The 16744-nt window shown below is 43.4% G+C and overlaps 1 protein-coding gene across 1 annotated transcript in view; it reads right to left on the reverse strand.

The window, feature by feature from the left end:
• The window catches only part of NAB1 (NGFI-A binding protein 1), a 54282-nt gene extending 37868 nt beyond the window's left edge, over positions 1-16414 (reverse strand). Inside the window, exons 1-2 of the mRNA XM_075530277.1 lie at positions 16158-16414; positions 3621-4459 (exon numbers count right to left, since the gene is read on the reverse strand). Of these exons, the coding sequence (XP_075386392.1) occupies positions 3621-4439 (819 nt within the window). The 5' untranslated portion in view covers positions 4440-4459; positions 16158-16414. The remainder of the gene's footprint in view (positions 1-3620; positions 4460-16157) is intronic.
• Positions 16415-16744: the final 330 nt, after the last annotated feature.

Here is a 16744-nt window from a genome sequence, read left to right on the forward strand (position 1 = left end):
ATAGCAATGGGCTTTAAAAAAACCAATGAGAGAAAAAAAATCCTATTTATGATTATCTTCCCTTTATATACTATGCAAATCAAATAAAGGTTGTTGCGATTGTTAGGTGCCATTGAGTTGGTTCTGATCCACAGTGACCCTGTGAACAGCAGAATGAAACACTACCTGGTCCTGTGCCATCCTCACAACTGTTCCTATGTCTGAGCCCATGGTTGCAGCCACTGGGTCAGTCCACCTTGTTGAGGGCCTTCCTCTTTCTCGTTGCCCCTCCACTTTACCAAGCATAATGTCCTTTTTCAGGGATTAGTGTCTCCTAAAAATATGTCCAGTATCCTGAAAATATGTCCAAAGTGTGTATGATGAATCCTTGCCTCTAAGGAGCACTTTGGAGGTACTTAGTATATCTGTACATATTTATACCTATAGGTATTACAATCATTTGATTGCCCACCTCCCCACCTTACTGATTGCATATACTTGAGTATAAGCCGAGTTTTTTAAAAAACATTTTTATTGGGGGCTCTTACATCTTTTATCACAATCCATACATTCGTCCAGGGTCAAGCACATTTGCATACCATCATCATTTTCAAAGCATTCTCTCCCCTCTTGAGCCCGATATCAGCTCCCCATTTCTTTCCCCTCCCTCCACCAGCCGCTCTCCCTCATGAACCCTTGATAACTTATTTCCATAATCTTGCATTGTCCTCCATCACCCCTCATCCACCTTTCCATTATTTGTCTCCCTGGAAGGGGATTATATATGTTGACCCTTTCTCCCCGCACCCTCCCCTAATCTTCCTGGTATCGCTACTCTCTTTGTTGGCCTGGGGGATTTATCTAGCCTGGATTCCCTGTGTTGCGGGCAGTTGTCTATAGCACTGTGCGTGCTCTGGTCTAATCTGATTTGTAAGGTAAAATTGAGGTCATGATAGTGGGGTGAAGGAAGCACCAAAGAACTAGAGGAAAGTTGTGTTTCATCGGTGCTATACTGCACCCTGACTGATAAGCCAAGTTTTCCAGCACAATTTTTAGGCAGTTTTTCTAGTGAAATTAGATGTCTTGGCTGGTATTTGGGTCGGCTTATACTCAAGTAATATATGGTATTTAAAAATCAGAAAAAGATTAATTAAGTTTTTGTAAATACCTAAGATTAAAAAATGTAATTAAAAAAATCAATTAAAAAAAGAATGTAATGAGTTTGTCTGCAATTTCCAAATAAAGAAACTAATTATGCATTCTTAAAGGTATAGTAGACAATTAGTATACATAAACAATATATAGTATGACAAAAATGTGCATAACCTTTCTGAAAATAACTGTTACTGAGAAATATAAAAGATCTAAATATTAAATACAATAACCATAATCCTATAAGAAAAGCCTCATTGTTGTATATGTATTAATTCTCCAAATTACCACACACATTTAAGGCATTGCCAAATAAAACAACAGGAATTTTATGAAGAAGTTGACATATTATTTTATTTAAAATTCCATTTAGAAGGATAAATGCTAAAAAACAAAACAAAAAAAATCCCAGAAGGGCAGAAATCAAAACTAATGAAGGGGTCTTTGTCTTTCTAGATATCAAAATATATTACAGAACTCTAATAATTTTTAAAGTCTACACTGGTTAAAGATTAGAGACTTGAATTAATGAAACCATACAGGCCAAGATCAATATATAAGTATTCCATATCATTAACCTTGAAATGGAAAAACACTCTGCCAAGTCAAAGAACACATGCAAACCTGGGGAAATATTCACAGCCTGTGACAAAGGGTTAATCTCTTCAAAATTCACAAAGCTCTTCCATTAACTTTTCAAAAGGAAGACCAACAACCCCAACATTAAAACAAAGAAAATGAACTTTATATTGGATTTCTGTTAAGTATGTGCAAAGATTTATCTTCAATAGGAAAGCAAACTAAAACAATGAAAACTTGTCATCTATTAAACTGACCGCCCAAAAGCCAAAGTCCCTGCCAGTGAGTTGATGCCAACTCATAGAAACCCTGTAAGATAGCACAGAACTGCCCCTGTGAGTTTCTGAGACTCTATCTGTTTATGGGAGTAGAAGGCTCCATCTTTCTTAGACTGGTGGCTTCAAACTGCTGATCTTGTGGTTAACAGCCCAATTTGTAACCACTACACCACCAGTGAGCTCTGGTAGACTGACAGAGGTTGGGGGGGGGGGGTAAAAGAAAAAGTAAAGTCTAATGTTAGCAAATATATAGTGAAAGGGGCACTTGCATTTAATGATGACAGAAGTATAAATAAATTGTTTTAGGCTTTTAGTTATCTTTTAAAATGTTATAATGTTGGGGGCTGAACTATAGTGGTACAGTGGTTAAACAATCAGCGGATAACCAGAAAGTCATTTGTTTAAACTTACCAGCCACTCCAGGGAATATATGCAGTCTGCTTCTATGAAGATTTACAGCCTTGGATGCTCTAGGGGCACATCTATCCTGTGCTATGGAGTCTCTAGAGTGGGAATGGACTTGATGGCATTAGGTTTAGCTTTGTTGTTGTCACTAAAGTGATAAATCTACATCTTCTTTGACCCTACAATGTTATGCATTGGAACCCATTCTATAGAAATATATACACAAGTCGGTGTAGGTGTTCACGTGCCACAGTATATAATACCAAAATATTTTAAATAACTCAAGAGAACAACTAATTTAAAGTGAAAACCACTAATATATTATGGTACATCAATACTATGGAATACAATACAGCCCATAAAATAACAATGTAGCTCTATGGGTTCTGCTTGAAAAGACACCTAAAATAGTGTTTATTTGGAGACTTAATGGTAACTAACAGCACCAACATACAAAACAGTGATTTTTTTAAATCACTCTTATATGAAGAGAAAGGCATCTGCTTATTTCACATCCTTTTGTCATGACGGAGGATCTTTAGCATGAGCACATATTCAATTTCATGTTAAAGTAGAAGGCCAAGGGGACAAGACCTGATGTTAAACACGAAATAATTGCATTTCACCTGGACATTTTTTCCAAGGTTTTATTTCTTTCTTTAAAAGAATAGTACTATTTTTTAATTTAATAAAAAATCCTTCAAAAGGATAATAATAAAAAAATTAAACTTTTGAAATGCATCAATTTTTCTGGCTGGACAGATACTAGGAGAAAGGAAGTCACTGCAGAAGCTGTGTGTGCATGCTTTCCTTGTACATACAGGTTATTTCTGGGGAGCGCACTCAAAGGATGAAACCAGAAGAGCTAATGCCAAATCAAAACAATGTTCCCAGTGCTCATCTCATTGTTCCCTGCACTAGCTCAAATGGCTTTAAGTTGTTTTTTACAATATCTTTTTTGAACAAATGATTGTACTTATACTATTTTGTTTCCTAGTTAAAATACAAACTGCCTTATAAATGAAAAGACTTCAATTTTCAATGTTTAGATTCTGAGAGTTTCCCAAACGTAGGAGTAGTAGAGTCCAATGGGGGGGGGGGCCAACACCTCAATGTTTTGGAAACAGTCCTCAGAGGTCACCATCTTCCTTGTTGCAGACCATTACCAAGCACAGTCTACGGAGCAGCAGCACTCACACACAATGAACAACAAAGTGCACTTTTTACCTCATGAAGTGTGAGATGTTTCCCGTCCTTTCTCTTTGAGTCAAACCTGCCATAGATTGCACTGTATTTTCTAATCTCTTCCTCTTTGTGTGGATCATCATCGCTCATCTCAAAGATGTGACCAATCATTTTGGCCAACTTTTTGTTGGATTTCAGCAGCTCTTTCACTTCATTCAAGTCACTTTTGGGTAGCGTGGGGGCCATCCGCTCCACGCACTCTGCCACAGAGAGGGCAGCAGCAGCATCCAGTGCCTCACTGCTTTCTTTAGGGGAAGCCGGGGAGCCAAGGTCGGCTGGGGAGAGGCTGTGCTCACTTTCAGTGGCATGGTGGCCTTGCCAGAATCTGGAGTCACCCACGCCCTGTAGTGCTAAGCTCCCCACCACATCTGACTTCCCCTGTCCTAAGCTCTGCACACAGGTGGTGGCAGCACATTTAGGGATTTTTAAGTGAGGTTCCCGGACATTGCTATTCCTTTCATAACTACTGCAGGAGATTCCCAGCCATGTTGGTGAGCCTTCTGGCATCTTATAGACGGGTATGCTACTGACTGGAAGGGTAGTCAGAGGCTGGTTAAAAAGGCCCGGGTTTGTAACCCAGTCTCTCAAAGCCTTTTGTAATCTTCTAACATGAAGGGGCTTACTAGCCATGCCCACAAGTGCCATGATTTCCAAAAACTCCTCTTCTCCGGCTTCACAAAGCTGCTGGACATCATCACCACCTTGTTGGATAAAGGCATCAAAATAAGAGAGCAGATTGGCTTTTTGTAATATTCTGTATAGCTGCAATTCCCCCAGGGTCCTGGGTAACGCTGCAGCCATTACTGTGGATGGGTTTTAACCTGAAAAAAAAAAAAAGACAGGAAATACTTAGCATATTTTCCCCAAACTCCTTAAACCAAGTAAGTTAGATATCATTGGATTTAGAAATGTAATATATGAATAAAAACAAGATAAGACATGAAAAAAAATTGTCAACGGTTCATGAGGGAGGGAGTATGGGCTGGGGAGTGGAGGAAATGAGCTGATACCAAGGGCTCAAGTAGAATGAAAATGTTGACAACATATGTACAAATGTGCTTGACACAATGGAAGGATGGATTATGAAAAGAGCTGTAAGAGGCCCCAATAAAATGATTAAAAAGAATAAAAACAAGAAGCATTTGCCTACAACCAGCTCCTAGGAAGCATTCCCTCTGTATCAGTGGTTCTCAACCTTCCTAATGCCGCGACCCGCTAATACAGTTCCTCATGTTGTGGTGACACCCTCCGCCCCTAAAATTATGTTCATTGCTACTTCATACTGTAATTTTGCTACTGTTCTGAATCGGGCGGCCCCTGTGAAAGGGCATCCGAAGGGTATGTATATGCCGCTCTATATCTGCCATCTCATTTTACATGCCCAGCCACCTTCAGGGCCACTGTTCCCGTTCTCACTTTAAGAAAGAGAATGTAGACGCTCAAAGGTGGTGAATTTCCCAAGGTCTCACAACTAGTAAACAAGGGCCTGGGGATGCAACCCAAGGCCGCACAGGGCTCAACAGCCCATATTTGTGACTATACACTTAGTTACTACATGGTACAGGCAAAAAGTGGAGTCCAAATGTAAGAGACAAAGGTCTATCCTGTACCATCTTTTCAAAACTTATTTTATGCCAGGCAATAAAATAGGTGCTTTACCTAACATCATGTGTAGTTCTCACAACAGCCCTGTGAAACAGGTATGGTTATTTCTACTTTGCAGATAAAGAAAATTAGCAAGAACAGTCTAACAGGGAGGAGGAAGAAAGATCTCAATATGAACTGAGAGATGTGAACACAGTGTGATAAATTTAAAAAACAGAAAAAGGCAGCAAAATTTAAAACAAGTGAGTGGCAAGACCTGGTGATCACACAGGAGTTAAGCATGGAAAGGAAACATTTTCCATTAACTGATGGAGAGGAAAACGTTACCATTAGCCTATACTTTCTTTGGTTCCAGGGAGAGAAGAGTCAACGACAGTTGCCTACAGGAGTAAACGCTGAAGATAACGGGGGTAGATGATTAGGGACAGAGAGAAATTAGGATCCTGTAATACCCTGTTCAACATAAGACATTTGAACCGGCTAAGGGTAGGATAAGAAATATCTTCCATGTGAAACAGCCTGGAGAGGTACGATGCTGCTGCAGCAGAGAGCCTAGGACACAGGCTAGGAAGAAACACACTGAAAGTCCAAGACACGGGCCTGCCTTTAAAGCAGTGGTTCTCAACCTTCCTAAAGCCACGACCTTTTTTTTAGACGTTTTATTAGGGGCTCATACAATTCATATCACAATCCATACATACATCAATTGTGTAAAGGACATCTGTACATTCATTGCCCTCATCATTTTCAAAGCATTTGCTCTCCACTCAAGTCCTTGGCATCAGGTTCTCTTTTTTCCCCCTCCCTCCCTGCTCCCCCTTCCCTCATGAGCCCTTGATTATTTATAAATTATTATTTTGTCATATCTTGCCCTGTCCGGCGTCTCCCTTCACCCTTTTCTGTTGTCCATGCCCCAGAGAGGTCGTCACATGTAGATCCTTGTAATCAGTTCCCTCTTTCCAACCCACTCACCCTCTACCCTCCCAGTATTGCCACTCATACCCCTGGTCCTGGAGGTACCATCCGCCCTGGATTCCGTGTCTCCAGCTCCCATCTGCACCAGTGTACTTCCTCTGGTCTAGCCAGACTTGCAAGGTAGAATTCGGATCATGGTAGTTGGGGGGGGGGGGGAGCATTTAGGAACTGGAGGAAAGCTATATTCTTCATCGGTACTACATTGTACCCTGACTGACTCATCTCCTCCCTAGACCCCTGTGAGGGGATCTCCAGTGGGCGACAAATGGGCTTTGGGTCTCCACTCTGCACTTCCCCCTTCATTCACTATGGTAAGATTTTTTTGTTCTGATGATGCCTGATACCTGATCCCTTTGACACCTTGTGATCGCACGGGCTGGTGTGCTTCTTCCATGCGGGCTTTGTTGCTTCTGAGCTAGATGGCCGCTTGTTTACCTTCAAGCCTTTAAGACCCCAGACGCTATACCTTTTGATAGCCGGGCACCATCAGCTTTCTTCGCCACATTTGCTTATGCACCCGTTTGTCCTAGGCAATCGTATCATGGAGGTATGCACCCAATGATAGGATTTTTTGTTCTTTGATGCCTGATAACTGATCCCTTTGGCACCTCGTGATCACACAGTCAGGTGTTTTCTTCCATGTGGGCTTTGTTGCTTCTAAGCTAGATGGCCGCTTGTTTATCTTCAAGTCTTTAAGACCCCAGACACTATCTCTTTTGATAGCCAGGCACCATCAGCTTTCTTCACATTTACATATTCACCTGCTTTGTCTTCATTCAGCGGTTGTGTCAGGAGGGTGAGCTTCATAGGATGTCAATTTAATAGAAGAAAATATTCATGCATTGAGGAAGTGCCTGAGTAGAGGCCCAATGTCCTTCCGCCACCTTAATATTAAACTTATAAATATAGGCACATACATCTATTTCCCCATCCTCATATATATATTTGCATATGAACATGTCTTTTATCTAGACTTCTATAAATGCCCTTTGCCTCCCAACTCTTTCCTCTATTTCCCTTTACTTTCCTCCTGTCCCACTATCATGCCCAGTTCCCACCTGGGTTTCAGCAATACCTCTTCGTTTATTACCCTTGATCATGCCCTACAAGGCCCCCCGCACCCACCTCACAACCAATTTGGATCACTTGTTGTTCCCTTGTCCCTAGATTTAACACCACTACCTTACCCCCCAACTCCCCCTATCCCATTTCCCCCACCGGAACTGTCGGTCCCATTGTTTTTCCTCCAGCTTGTTCATCCAGCCTATCTTATTTAGACAGACCTGCGGAGATAACAACATGCACAAAAACAAGACAGAGGAAAACAAAGCAACAGTATACAACAAAACAACAACAAACCACTAAGAACAAAACAAAACACAACAAGAAAGAAAAGCTTGCAGTTAGTTCAAGGGTGGTTTGTTGGCCTTTAGGAGTGTTTTCTGGTCCAGTCTGTTGGGGCACCACGCCCTGGCCCAAAGCGCAGCTCCATTCCCCTGCTGTTCCGCTGCACTCCCCCAGTGCTTTGCCTCGGTGTGGTGGGATCGGGTGGGGCACGATTCCCACTCTGTGTCTCAGGGGCTGTCATACAGTTCCTTATATTGTGTTGATCTCCCAACCATAAAATTACTTTCATTGCTACTTCGTCACTGTAATTTTGCTACTGTTATTAATCGGATGACCCCTGTTAAAGATTCATTTGACCCCCAAAGGGGCCTCGACCCACAGGTTTAGAACCGCTGCTTTAAAGAGAGAGAACAGGGCCCAGGAAAGCACTTTCTGACCTCTTGGTGGCCTTCAAGTGTTGCACACAGTTCTCTGCAGACCTCCCACATACAAAGAGGAGTTGGCCAAATACTTCCATTTAAAACAAACAAACTTATTGTAATCAAAGCAGCCAAAGGAATAAAATAACCCTGTAGCCTTCTAGGGAGAAAACTATAGGAGGTTTAAATGCAAATAACTGCTTTCAGAACAGAAGAGAGCAATAATTAAAGGGGTGTAATGCAAGCAGACGACTGTCAGAAACATCCCTCAAGGTGAGGAAGGCACCACACCTGGGACTTGTACTGTACACCATCAGCCAAAATGTTACCCCAAATTGTAGTCACCTTGAGAAAAAGGGTTTCTCCCAGCCATGCTAAGAATGAACTCCTGGGTAGCCTCGTCTCCTGAAACCCTCTGGGGAGCTGAAGTTTGCTCCTCAAATTTACGGTTATTTGTTTCAAAATGGCTGATATGGGCATGTCCTACTGACCCGATGACTTCCAAAAATACACAAAGTGACTGAACAGGAACACACTATTTTCTGCTACAGCTGTTTAGTAATTCAGTGATCGAATTCTTGCCTTCCATGCAAGTTCAATTCCTGGCCAATATAGCCCAGGAGCAATCAGTGGAGGCTTGCAAGTTGCTATAATGTTAGATGGATTTCAGCAGAGTTTTCAGACTATGACAGATAAGAGTAAGGGCTGGGGATCTGCTTACAGAATCAGTCAAAGAAAACCCTATGGATCACAAATGTCCAGTCTGCAAACAGCCACAGGGATTGAGCAGTGTAACACTAAGCAGCGTACAACTCCATGTGCAGGGGGCTGCCTTGAGTTTGGGCAACTTGTTGGCAGCTAACAATGAATGACATTCTCTGCTAATACCCAGGAAACTAACCACAGTATTTTTGAAAAATATCAGGACTCAAGCCCCTGAGTTGCAACTCAGGAAAGTCTCATCATGTGGCTATTTGGTAAAACTACACTAGAAGATCCCTATTCAATATAGCCTCTGGGCACCACAAACTCCTATAGTTCTATGGCTGTACAAGCCCTTTACGTTCACCTTCCTGTTCGTAACACCATAGTCCTGATAATACCTTCTAACGTCTAGATCACGTACAGGAGAATCTGCTTGCCCTCCCACTACAGGAAGAGTCTATATTGAACCAAAGTATAGCTAACAGGTGTCAGCACTGACTTGATGGCAGAGGGGGTGAAGAGAGGGGACAGACTGGAGGGGTGGTATAGCATGTAGATAGGGAGACCCTGGGGTGCAGTGGTTCAATGCTTGGCTGTTCACCGAATGTTGGCAGTTTAAACATGCAGTGTTCTCCCACTGCGTGCTGTGGGAAAAGATGCGGCCTTCTGCCCTATGGGGCAGTTCTACACTGGCCAATAAGGTCGCTTTAAGTTGAAATGGACTTGAGGCAATGGGTTCTGGTTTTGGGTGACTAAAAAATACAGTCTTAGTTTTAAAATGTAAGTAAATTCATAGCAGACATAACCACTTTTTGTATTCTCAATCACCAAAAGTACAGTGGTTAGGTATTTATAAATTTTACTTAACAGATAATAGTCTGTCCTCAAAAGGGGGGACCAATTACAAGGATCTACATGTGACCTCCTCCCTTGGGGACGGACAACAGAAAAGTGGGTGAAGGGAGACATCGGACAGTGCAAGATATGACAATAATTTATAAGTTATCTAGGGTTCACGAGGGAGGGGGTAGCAAGGAGGGAGAGGGGAAAATGAGGAGCTGATGCCAGGGGCTTAGGTGGAGAGCAAATGTTTTGAGAATGATGAGGGCAATAAATGTACAGATGTGCTTTACACAATTGATGTATGTATGGTGATGAGTTGTATGAGCCCCTAATAAAATGATTTTTTAAAAAACAAAACAATTTGTCTTCATAATTGAAAAATTTGAGACCTATTAGCCTAACTGCTCTTCTGAATGATAATTCGGCATTTCAGCTGCCACCTGGGGATTATCAAAACTTCTCTTTGATAATGCACAAAAGTAACTATGCTGTCTGATTTTCCTCCTTTCCAGATTCACAAACCCACCCACATTTCTTTTAGTTGTATTATTATGATTCAAGTTTCCTGGATAAATAATAAAAGGGGCTCCATTTTTGCTTTCTTCTCTTTCTTCTTCAATCCACATGTTCCTGGGTTACAACACCCTTTTCCTTTCTCTGCCTCAAAAGCAAAGAATGTAATTCTAGTTCTTGTGGCCTCTTTCCCAGCTTGAGAACAGTGTCTTCACCTTCAGTGTCTACCCTAAAATGTCATTTGTCCCCACTGCAGAGTGGAAAAAATACATAGAATGCTACTGGAAGCCCAGACCCCAAACATCACCCCAGCCTCTCTCCGTTGCTCTTAACATGCCCAACAGTCACACTGGACAGTCCCCAAATGTGACTCCTGCTTCTCTGCCCAAGGGCCAGATTCCAACCTGGAATTCCCTCTCCAACCTCCACAAGTCTTTCCCACTTCCTCTGGGTGGTGTCCTCTCCCTTGTCTGTACTCTCAATATTTTACCTTCCTCTCTTACTTTTCATCCCTTTATTTAAATATGCCAAGCAGTGAGCCAGACTTAGAAATACAGAGGGAAGACGGTCCTTTAAGGAGAATCCGCTAAGGAGACAAACAAAGTAAATACACTGTGATACAAGTTAAATCAAGCTTACGTATCAGGAACCTCAGAAACAGAGAAGAGACCAGATTCTGCAGAACAGGTGGCTTTCAGGTAACAGGTTCCCTGAGGACAGAGACTAGGTCTCAATCATCTTTCCCCTCTACTCCTAGGCAACTGTTCAATGTAGAGCGGCATCTAGAAAGGTTGCTGTTCAAATGTAGTGAAGAAAGCTGATGGTGCCCGACTATCAAAAGATATAGCGTTTGGGGTCTTAAAGGCTTGATAGGTAAACAACCACTTGTTTACCATATAGTTCAGAAGCAACAAAGCTCACATGGAAGAAGCACACCAGCCTATTCATCACGAGGTGTCGAAGGGATCAGGTATCAGGCATCCTAACAAAAAATCATATGATTGTGAATGAGGGGTAGTGCAGAGTGGAGACCCAAAGCCCACCTGTAGACAATTGGACATCACCTTACAGAAGGGTCACAGGGAGGAGACGAGCCAGTCAGGGTGCAGTGTAGCAACGATGAAACAAACAACTTTCCTCTAGTTCCTAAATGACACCCCCCCACCCCCCACTATCTTGATCCCAATTCTATCCTACAAATCTGGCTAGACCAGAGGATATACACTAGTAGATAGGAACTGGAAACACAGGGAATCCAGGACAGATGCTCCCTTCAGGACTAGTGGTGAGAATGGCGATACCGGGCGGGTGGGGTGGAAAGGAGGAATGGATTACAAGGATCTACATGTGACCTCCTCCCTGGGGAACGGAAAACAGAAACGTGGGTAAAGGGAGATATCAGAAAGTGCAAGATATGACAAAATAATAATTTATAAATTATCAAGGGTTCATGAGGGAGGGGGAAGCGTGTGCAGAAGGCTACGATCGACAATAGGAGCCCAAGATTCATTTGTGGAACTACAGAAGGAGTAAGTCTCCAGAGAACTCCCTCTATCTACAATCAAGGGATGGGAAGAGAGTGGTTACCAAACAGAGGGCTTTGGAGAGATGAGTCTATAAGATCAAAGGCATAAATCTGACTTGAAGAGGTAAAACTATCAGGAGATTCCCCTCTGATGCATGCTGGACCTGATCTGGTGTTCAACACTTTCTGTATTTTTGGTTTGTTTTGTTTGATTTGGTTTTTGCTTGTTCATATTAGGGTGTATCTCAGAGATGTCACATCATTGGAGGTTACCCTCTTGAAGTTATGTTATATGTTTTTCCACTTATCGGTATATGAAACCCGGGATTGACAAACCTATAGAGACATCAAGTGGAATATGGGTTTTGGGGGAGAAGGGGTACAGTGATGGTGAGGGAGGTGTCAGGGAGATTATGTGAAGGAGTCCATGTAGAAAACGAATGTTTAGAAACTGACTGTGATAGCAATTATACAATTCTGCTCGACTTGATTGAACTATGGAATGTTATATATATTAAATCTCAATTAAAAATTTGAAAGATCATCTGATTTAACAGCAAGCTCTTACAGGCAGTAAAACAGAGAGAAAAACCTTGGGGAGGGTTAAAACCCATGAGTCATTTAGAGGAAGGTGAATGAGTTCCAGCAGACTGCTTTCCTTGCAGCATCTGGATTGGATCCATTGCGCACATGATGGGGATGTGGATAGAAGATGGAGATGGGACACAGGAAGGAAGGAAATGGAAGATGTCAGTCAGGGCAGAGACAACATGGAAACCCTCTGAAGCTCTGCCAAGTTTGGAGGGGTGCTGCACAAAGTTAGGGAGACCTGGGGAGAAAGGTAAGATGGGCATACTGTGGGATAAAACTGTCAAGGTTTAGAAAAAGGGAAGAATGAATCTTAAGTCTAGAAGATGAATTTTATACTAGGCCTAGAACTCAGAACACCAGATAAAACAATTATGTTCAGATATATCCATCCTGGGCTACTCAAGATTACATAAGCTGGCCTAGGTACTAACTCTTCTGTAGTGTGGTTTAAGTCCAAACAGAGATCTACCCTAAGACGAGACACTTTGGGATCTCATTATTTCCATAACCATAAATTAAACCTTCACCTCTAATAAATCAATAGCAACGTTGGAAATGAAAAACGTTATTGTTTATTTTTTTCAGCAGCAAGCCTGGAGTTGGATGGGGGTAGGGGGAGAATTATTTCTCTGAGCTCCATTAACATTTTAATGAGAGTATTCAATAATGTGTAATGTGAATTTACCTATCAAAATGAGAAAATATAAACTATTTTTGCTATTACACAATATGCATTTATTTAATCATTAATACTAGGCAATACTTAAAAAAAAAAACAGAAACAAACTCCCTGTCATTGAGTTTATGCCAACTCATAGCGACCCCATAGGCGCAGGGTAGAACTGCCCCTGTCCATTTCTGAGACTACCTTTATGGGAGTAGAAAGCCCAGATTTTCCTCCCACAGAGCTGCTGGTGGATTCAAACTGCTATCCTTGCAGATAGCAGCCCAACTCATAACTACTACACCACCAGGGCTCTCATAAAATAGAACTAAAATTCCTAAGTCAATCAACAATCAAGTCATTAAAAGCCCAGTAGCACAGTAGTTAATGCCCGTGGACCTGAAAGGTCAGCAGATAAAACCAGCAGCAGCTCGGCAAGAGAACGATGTGGCAGTTGACTTCCGTAATGATTTACAGCTTTGGGCAGTTCTATATCCCATAATAGGGTCTTGATGACAAGGTATCAATTTCACAGCAGTGGTTTTTCAGTACTTTGTATGAAATAGGTGTGTATACACACACTCAGAAATTTCCCTTTAAAAATCATTAAGAGACTATGCAAATACAAAGCATTAAAAAATGACAAACTATCTGCAAGCCAAATCTATGTTTTAGCTAGGTGAGCTCTAACAAAGCAAAGTTTCTTCCAACATCAACTTCTCCACTTTCCCACTTGCTCATTTTACGTTTAAGGGAGCACATGGAACTATTGGATCAGTTACTAAATACGTCAGATTTTGGACAGACTTTAGGCCAACAGAAAGGATATTTGCATTTAATATAGCAACCACACTGTTCTTCACTTTACTATGCAAAAGAATGGACTAGATATGATTTTAAGTCCAAAGAGAAAGGAATCCTATGTTATGCTTGAGCTGGTACTACTTATTCTGTAATATATTTAATAAATTCCATCATGAGATACTCATAGACAAGTTGATTGTGCTACATTTGGGGGATCTTAAGCTAGTCAGAACACATTATGGCATGGTCATTTCTCTAAAATTAATACAAAATATTTCATAGTTTTGCCTATACATTTAAATGCATACATTTAAAGGTAAATGTTTTCGGGACTTTCATTGCTAACAAAGCCCATGAATAGCACCACCAAAACGACAAGCTTATTATAAGGAAATAGATAAGGCCTAAGTCTTTCGACAGACTTTAGTCCAACATACACCAAGATGTGACATACTTCTATTTCTGCCCAACTATCTCTTTACTTAAAACTATTAAAGTTTATGCAGCAAATTCTTCAATGGTATCCTCTTTGGAAATACATAATTTCTTCTTGAAAGGCATCTACAGTGCAAATCCCAGAAATCTTGGATAATAAACCAGTAAGTTCTTAGTGTGATTAAACCAAAGGATCTAACGTTTTAGTTGATTCTCTAGATCCAACAAGGAAACTGAAAATCTGACTATCTTACAGAGTTGTGTATCTTATTTGGTAGTCAAAAAGAGGTAGTCAAAATTCAAATTAAACTTAGCTGAGGTTATTTAAATTTAGTGATTAGTTTGGAATATGAAAGGCTAAATGTATTTATTAAAAGCTCACCACATTTTCTTGGATGAGCTTTGGAATTCCTAAGGACTTTTGTCATTTGAATTACATCAACAATTAGCAGGTAGAATGAAAAATCACAAAAGCCTCAGTGGCATTTTATTATGACCATTATTATCATTATTATGCAATGTATTTGATTTCAACAGGCCACCACCGGACCCACTCCCCACTACCACCACCAAGGGGATTCAGAACAAGGGTAAATCCCTCCAACACTGACAAGGCCTTACAATGAGCTATTACGTGCAGTGCAGCACAGTACACAGAATTAAAGCAAGCAAGCAATCTTCCATCGGTTCTCTGAAATTATTCTCTTTTAAGAACTAATCTCCCAGCATCTAATACCAAAAGCAGGGTAAAAAAGGCTGACTTTGTCATTCATCTACAAATTCTCAAGAGAATTAGTTTCATGTTAACACCTGTAATTTTAGGACTTCATAAAAGGCCACAATAAATGTCTCCAATAACACAAACATGGAGGGGGGAAAATGGTACCCCTGAATCTTAACAGCTATTTTTAATTGGCACTTAGATTAGACCAGAAGCAGTACTTTAAATCTTCAGGAAGATAAACCTCCACAATAGAGAGGAAGCAAATCTTACGCATCCTTTCTTCCTATATTCCTCCTTAAAACCCACACACGAATTAAGAAATGTCATAATTGGCTATGTTGCACAGGAGGGAAAAATTTTTTAAGTGAAAATCTAAGCAGAATTCCCTGCGTGAACACTTTTCCTAACAAAACAGCCAAGCCTTTCCTATGTGACTAATCCGTTTTAAATTCGGTTCTTTGTGCCTATGCAATCTAATATTACCTATTACGACTGCCAAAATATTTTAAAACAAGATCTGAGAATTTGCCTCTCCGCTTCTGATCTTTGCACTCCTTCAGTTTGCAGACACGTCACTTGCAAACCAATTGGTAGTGACAGGTTACTCCAAATAGACTCTTTGGGATAAAATTTTAAATTGACAGCCACCCCACGATTTTCCATGGTCTCGGATCTCAGAGGGGGTGGGATAAGTATACACAAATCAAGTATTTGATGACACTTTTAATGTTTCTCTATGAAGAAGGCCACACACCTTTGCGTTCAAGGCCAGTCCGTCCCACATGTGTTTGCAAATTCCACATTCGGCCTGAACTAGCACAATGAGTCTCCTGCTCGCCCGCGCCTCGGCGCCAAGCTTCCTTTCTATACGCTACTTCCAAGCAAAACTCTCGTTCCGCTTTGAAGACGAAAACTCTTATTTGGAAGGGGCGGATTCTCAGAAGGGGAAGGAAAAAATTTTTCCCCTTTAGACGGTAAGCGGCACACTTTTATAAAGTAAACAAACGAGAAGATCGCCCCCGGCGAAGGTCGCTGCAGAAGTCGGGGCTCCGGAGCGCACTCGCAGGGCAAGCACCCACCGCGCACTGCACAGCCGGACGCCCCGGGGCGCCTGGCGACCCTCCCGACCCGCGGCGGGCAACGGACGCGCGGACCCCGGCTCCCCGCGAGGAAACGCTCGAGCCCCGGCCGCCGCCGCCGCCGCCGCGCGGCGCCCTCCCCGCCGCGCCCGCACGAGCCCGGAGCCGCCCTCGCCTCCCCCGGGGCCGCGCGAGGCCCGCTCCCCGGGACGCCGGCCCAAGTTGGCCCGCGGCCGCACCGGCGAGGGCGCGTCCCGCACTGCGAGCGCGGGGACCGACCCGGTACGTACTCGGGCAGCGGCTGCAGCGGTCTTCGCACGCCCTCCTCCGCCGACTGCTCAGCCCCAACTCCGGAGTGACGGCCCCCAGCTCTCCTCAGGCAGCGGCGGCGGCGGCGGCCGGGACGCCCCCGCGCCCACCGAGAGGGGGGAGGGAAGGTGGTGGGTGCGCGCTCCCGGCCTGCCTCCCGCTGCGGCCCGCCGCTCCTCGCCGCCCGCCCCGACGGCGCTCGCTGGCCGCGCCGGCGCGGCTCCTCCGGGCAGGGCGCGCGGGCAGCGGCGGCGACGCCTCCCGCGCCGCGCCCTCCCCTCCCCTCCCCCGCCGTGCGCGCGCGCGCTGCACCCTCCGCCTCCCCCGCCCGCCCGCCCGCCTCCGCCTCCGCCCCCCCCGCACGCTGTCACGTTGGGAGATTCCACTCTTGCTACAAGCGCCGCGCCGGCTCCCGCCCACGCTCGGCCGAGTGACGCAGATCGCGGCGTGGGCCGCCGCGGGGCGGGGGCGGGGGCCGCCGGGGCCGGGGCTCGGCCTCTTCCCGCCGCCCCCTCCGCGGGATCCGGAGGGCGGCCCATTCACACGGCAGCTGGGAGGAACCAAGTGG

The sequence above is a fragment of the Tenrec ecaudatus genome, chromosome 13 (genome assembly GCF_050624435.1).
Source record: "Tenrec ecaudatus isolate mTenEca1 chromosome 13, mTenEca1.hap1, whole genome shotgun sequence".
Classification (NCBI taxonomy): Eukaryota; Metazoa; Chordata; class Mammalia; order Afrosoricida; family Tenrecidae; genus Tenrec; species Tenrec ecaudatus.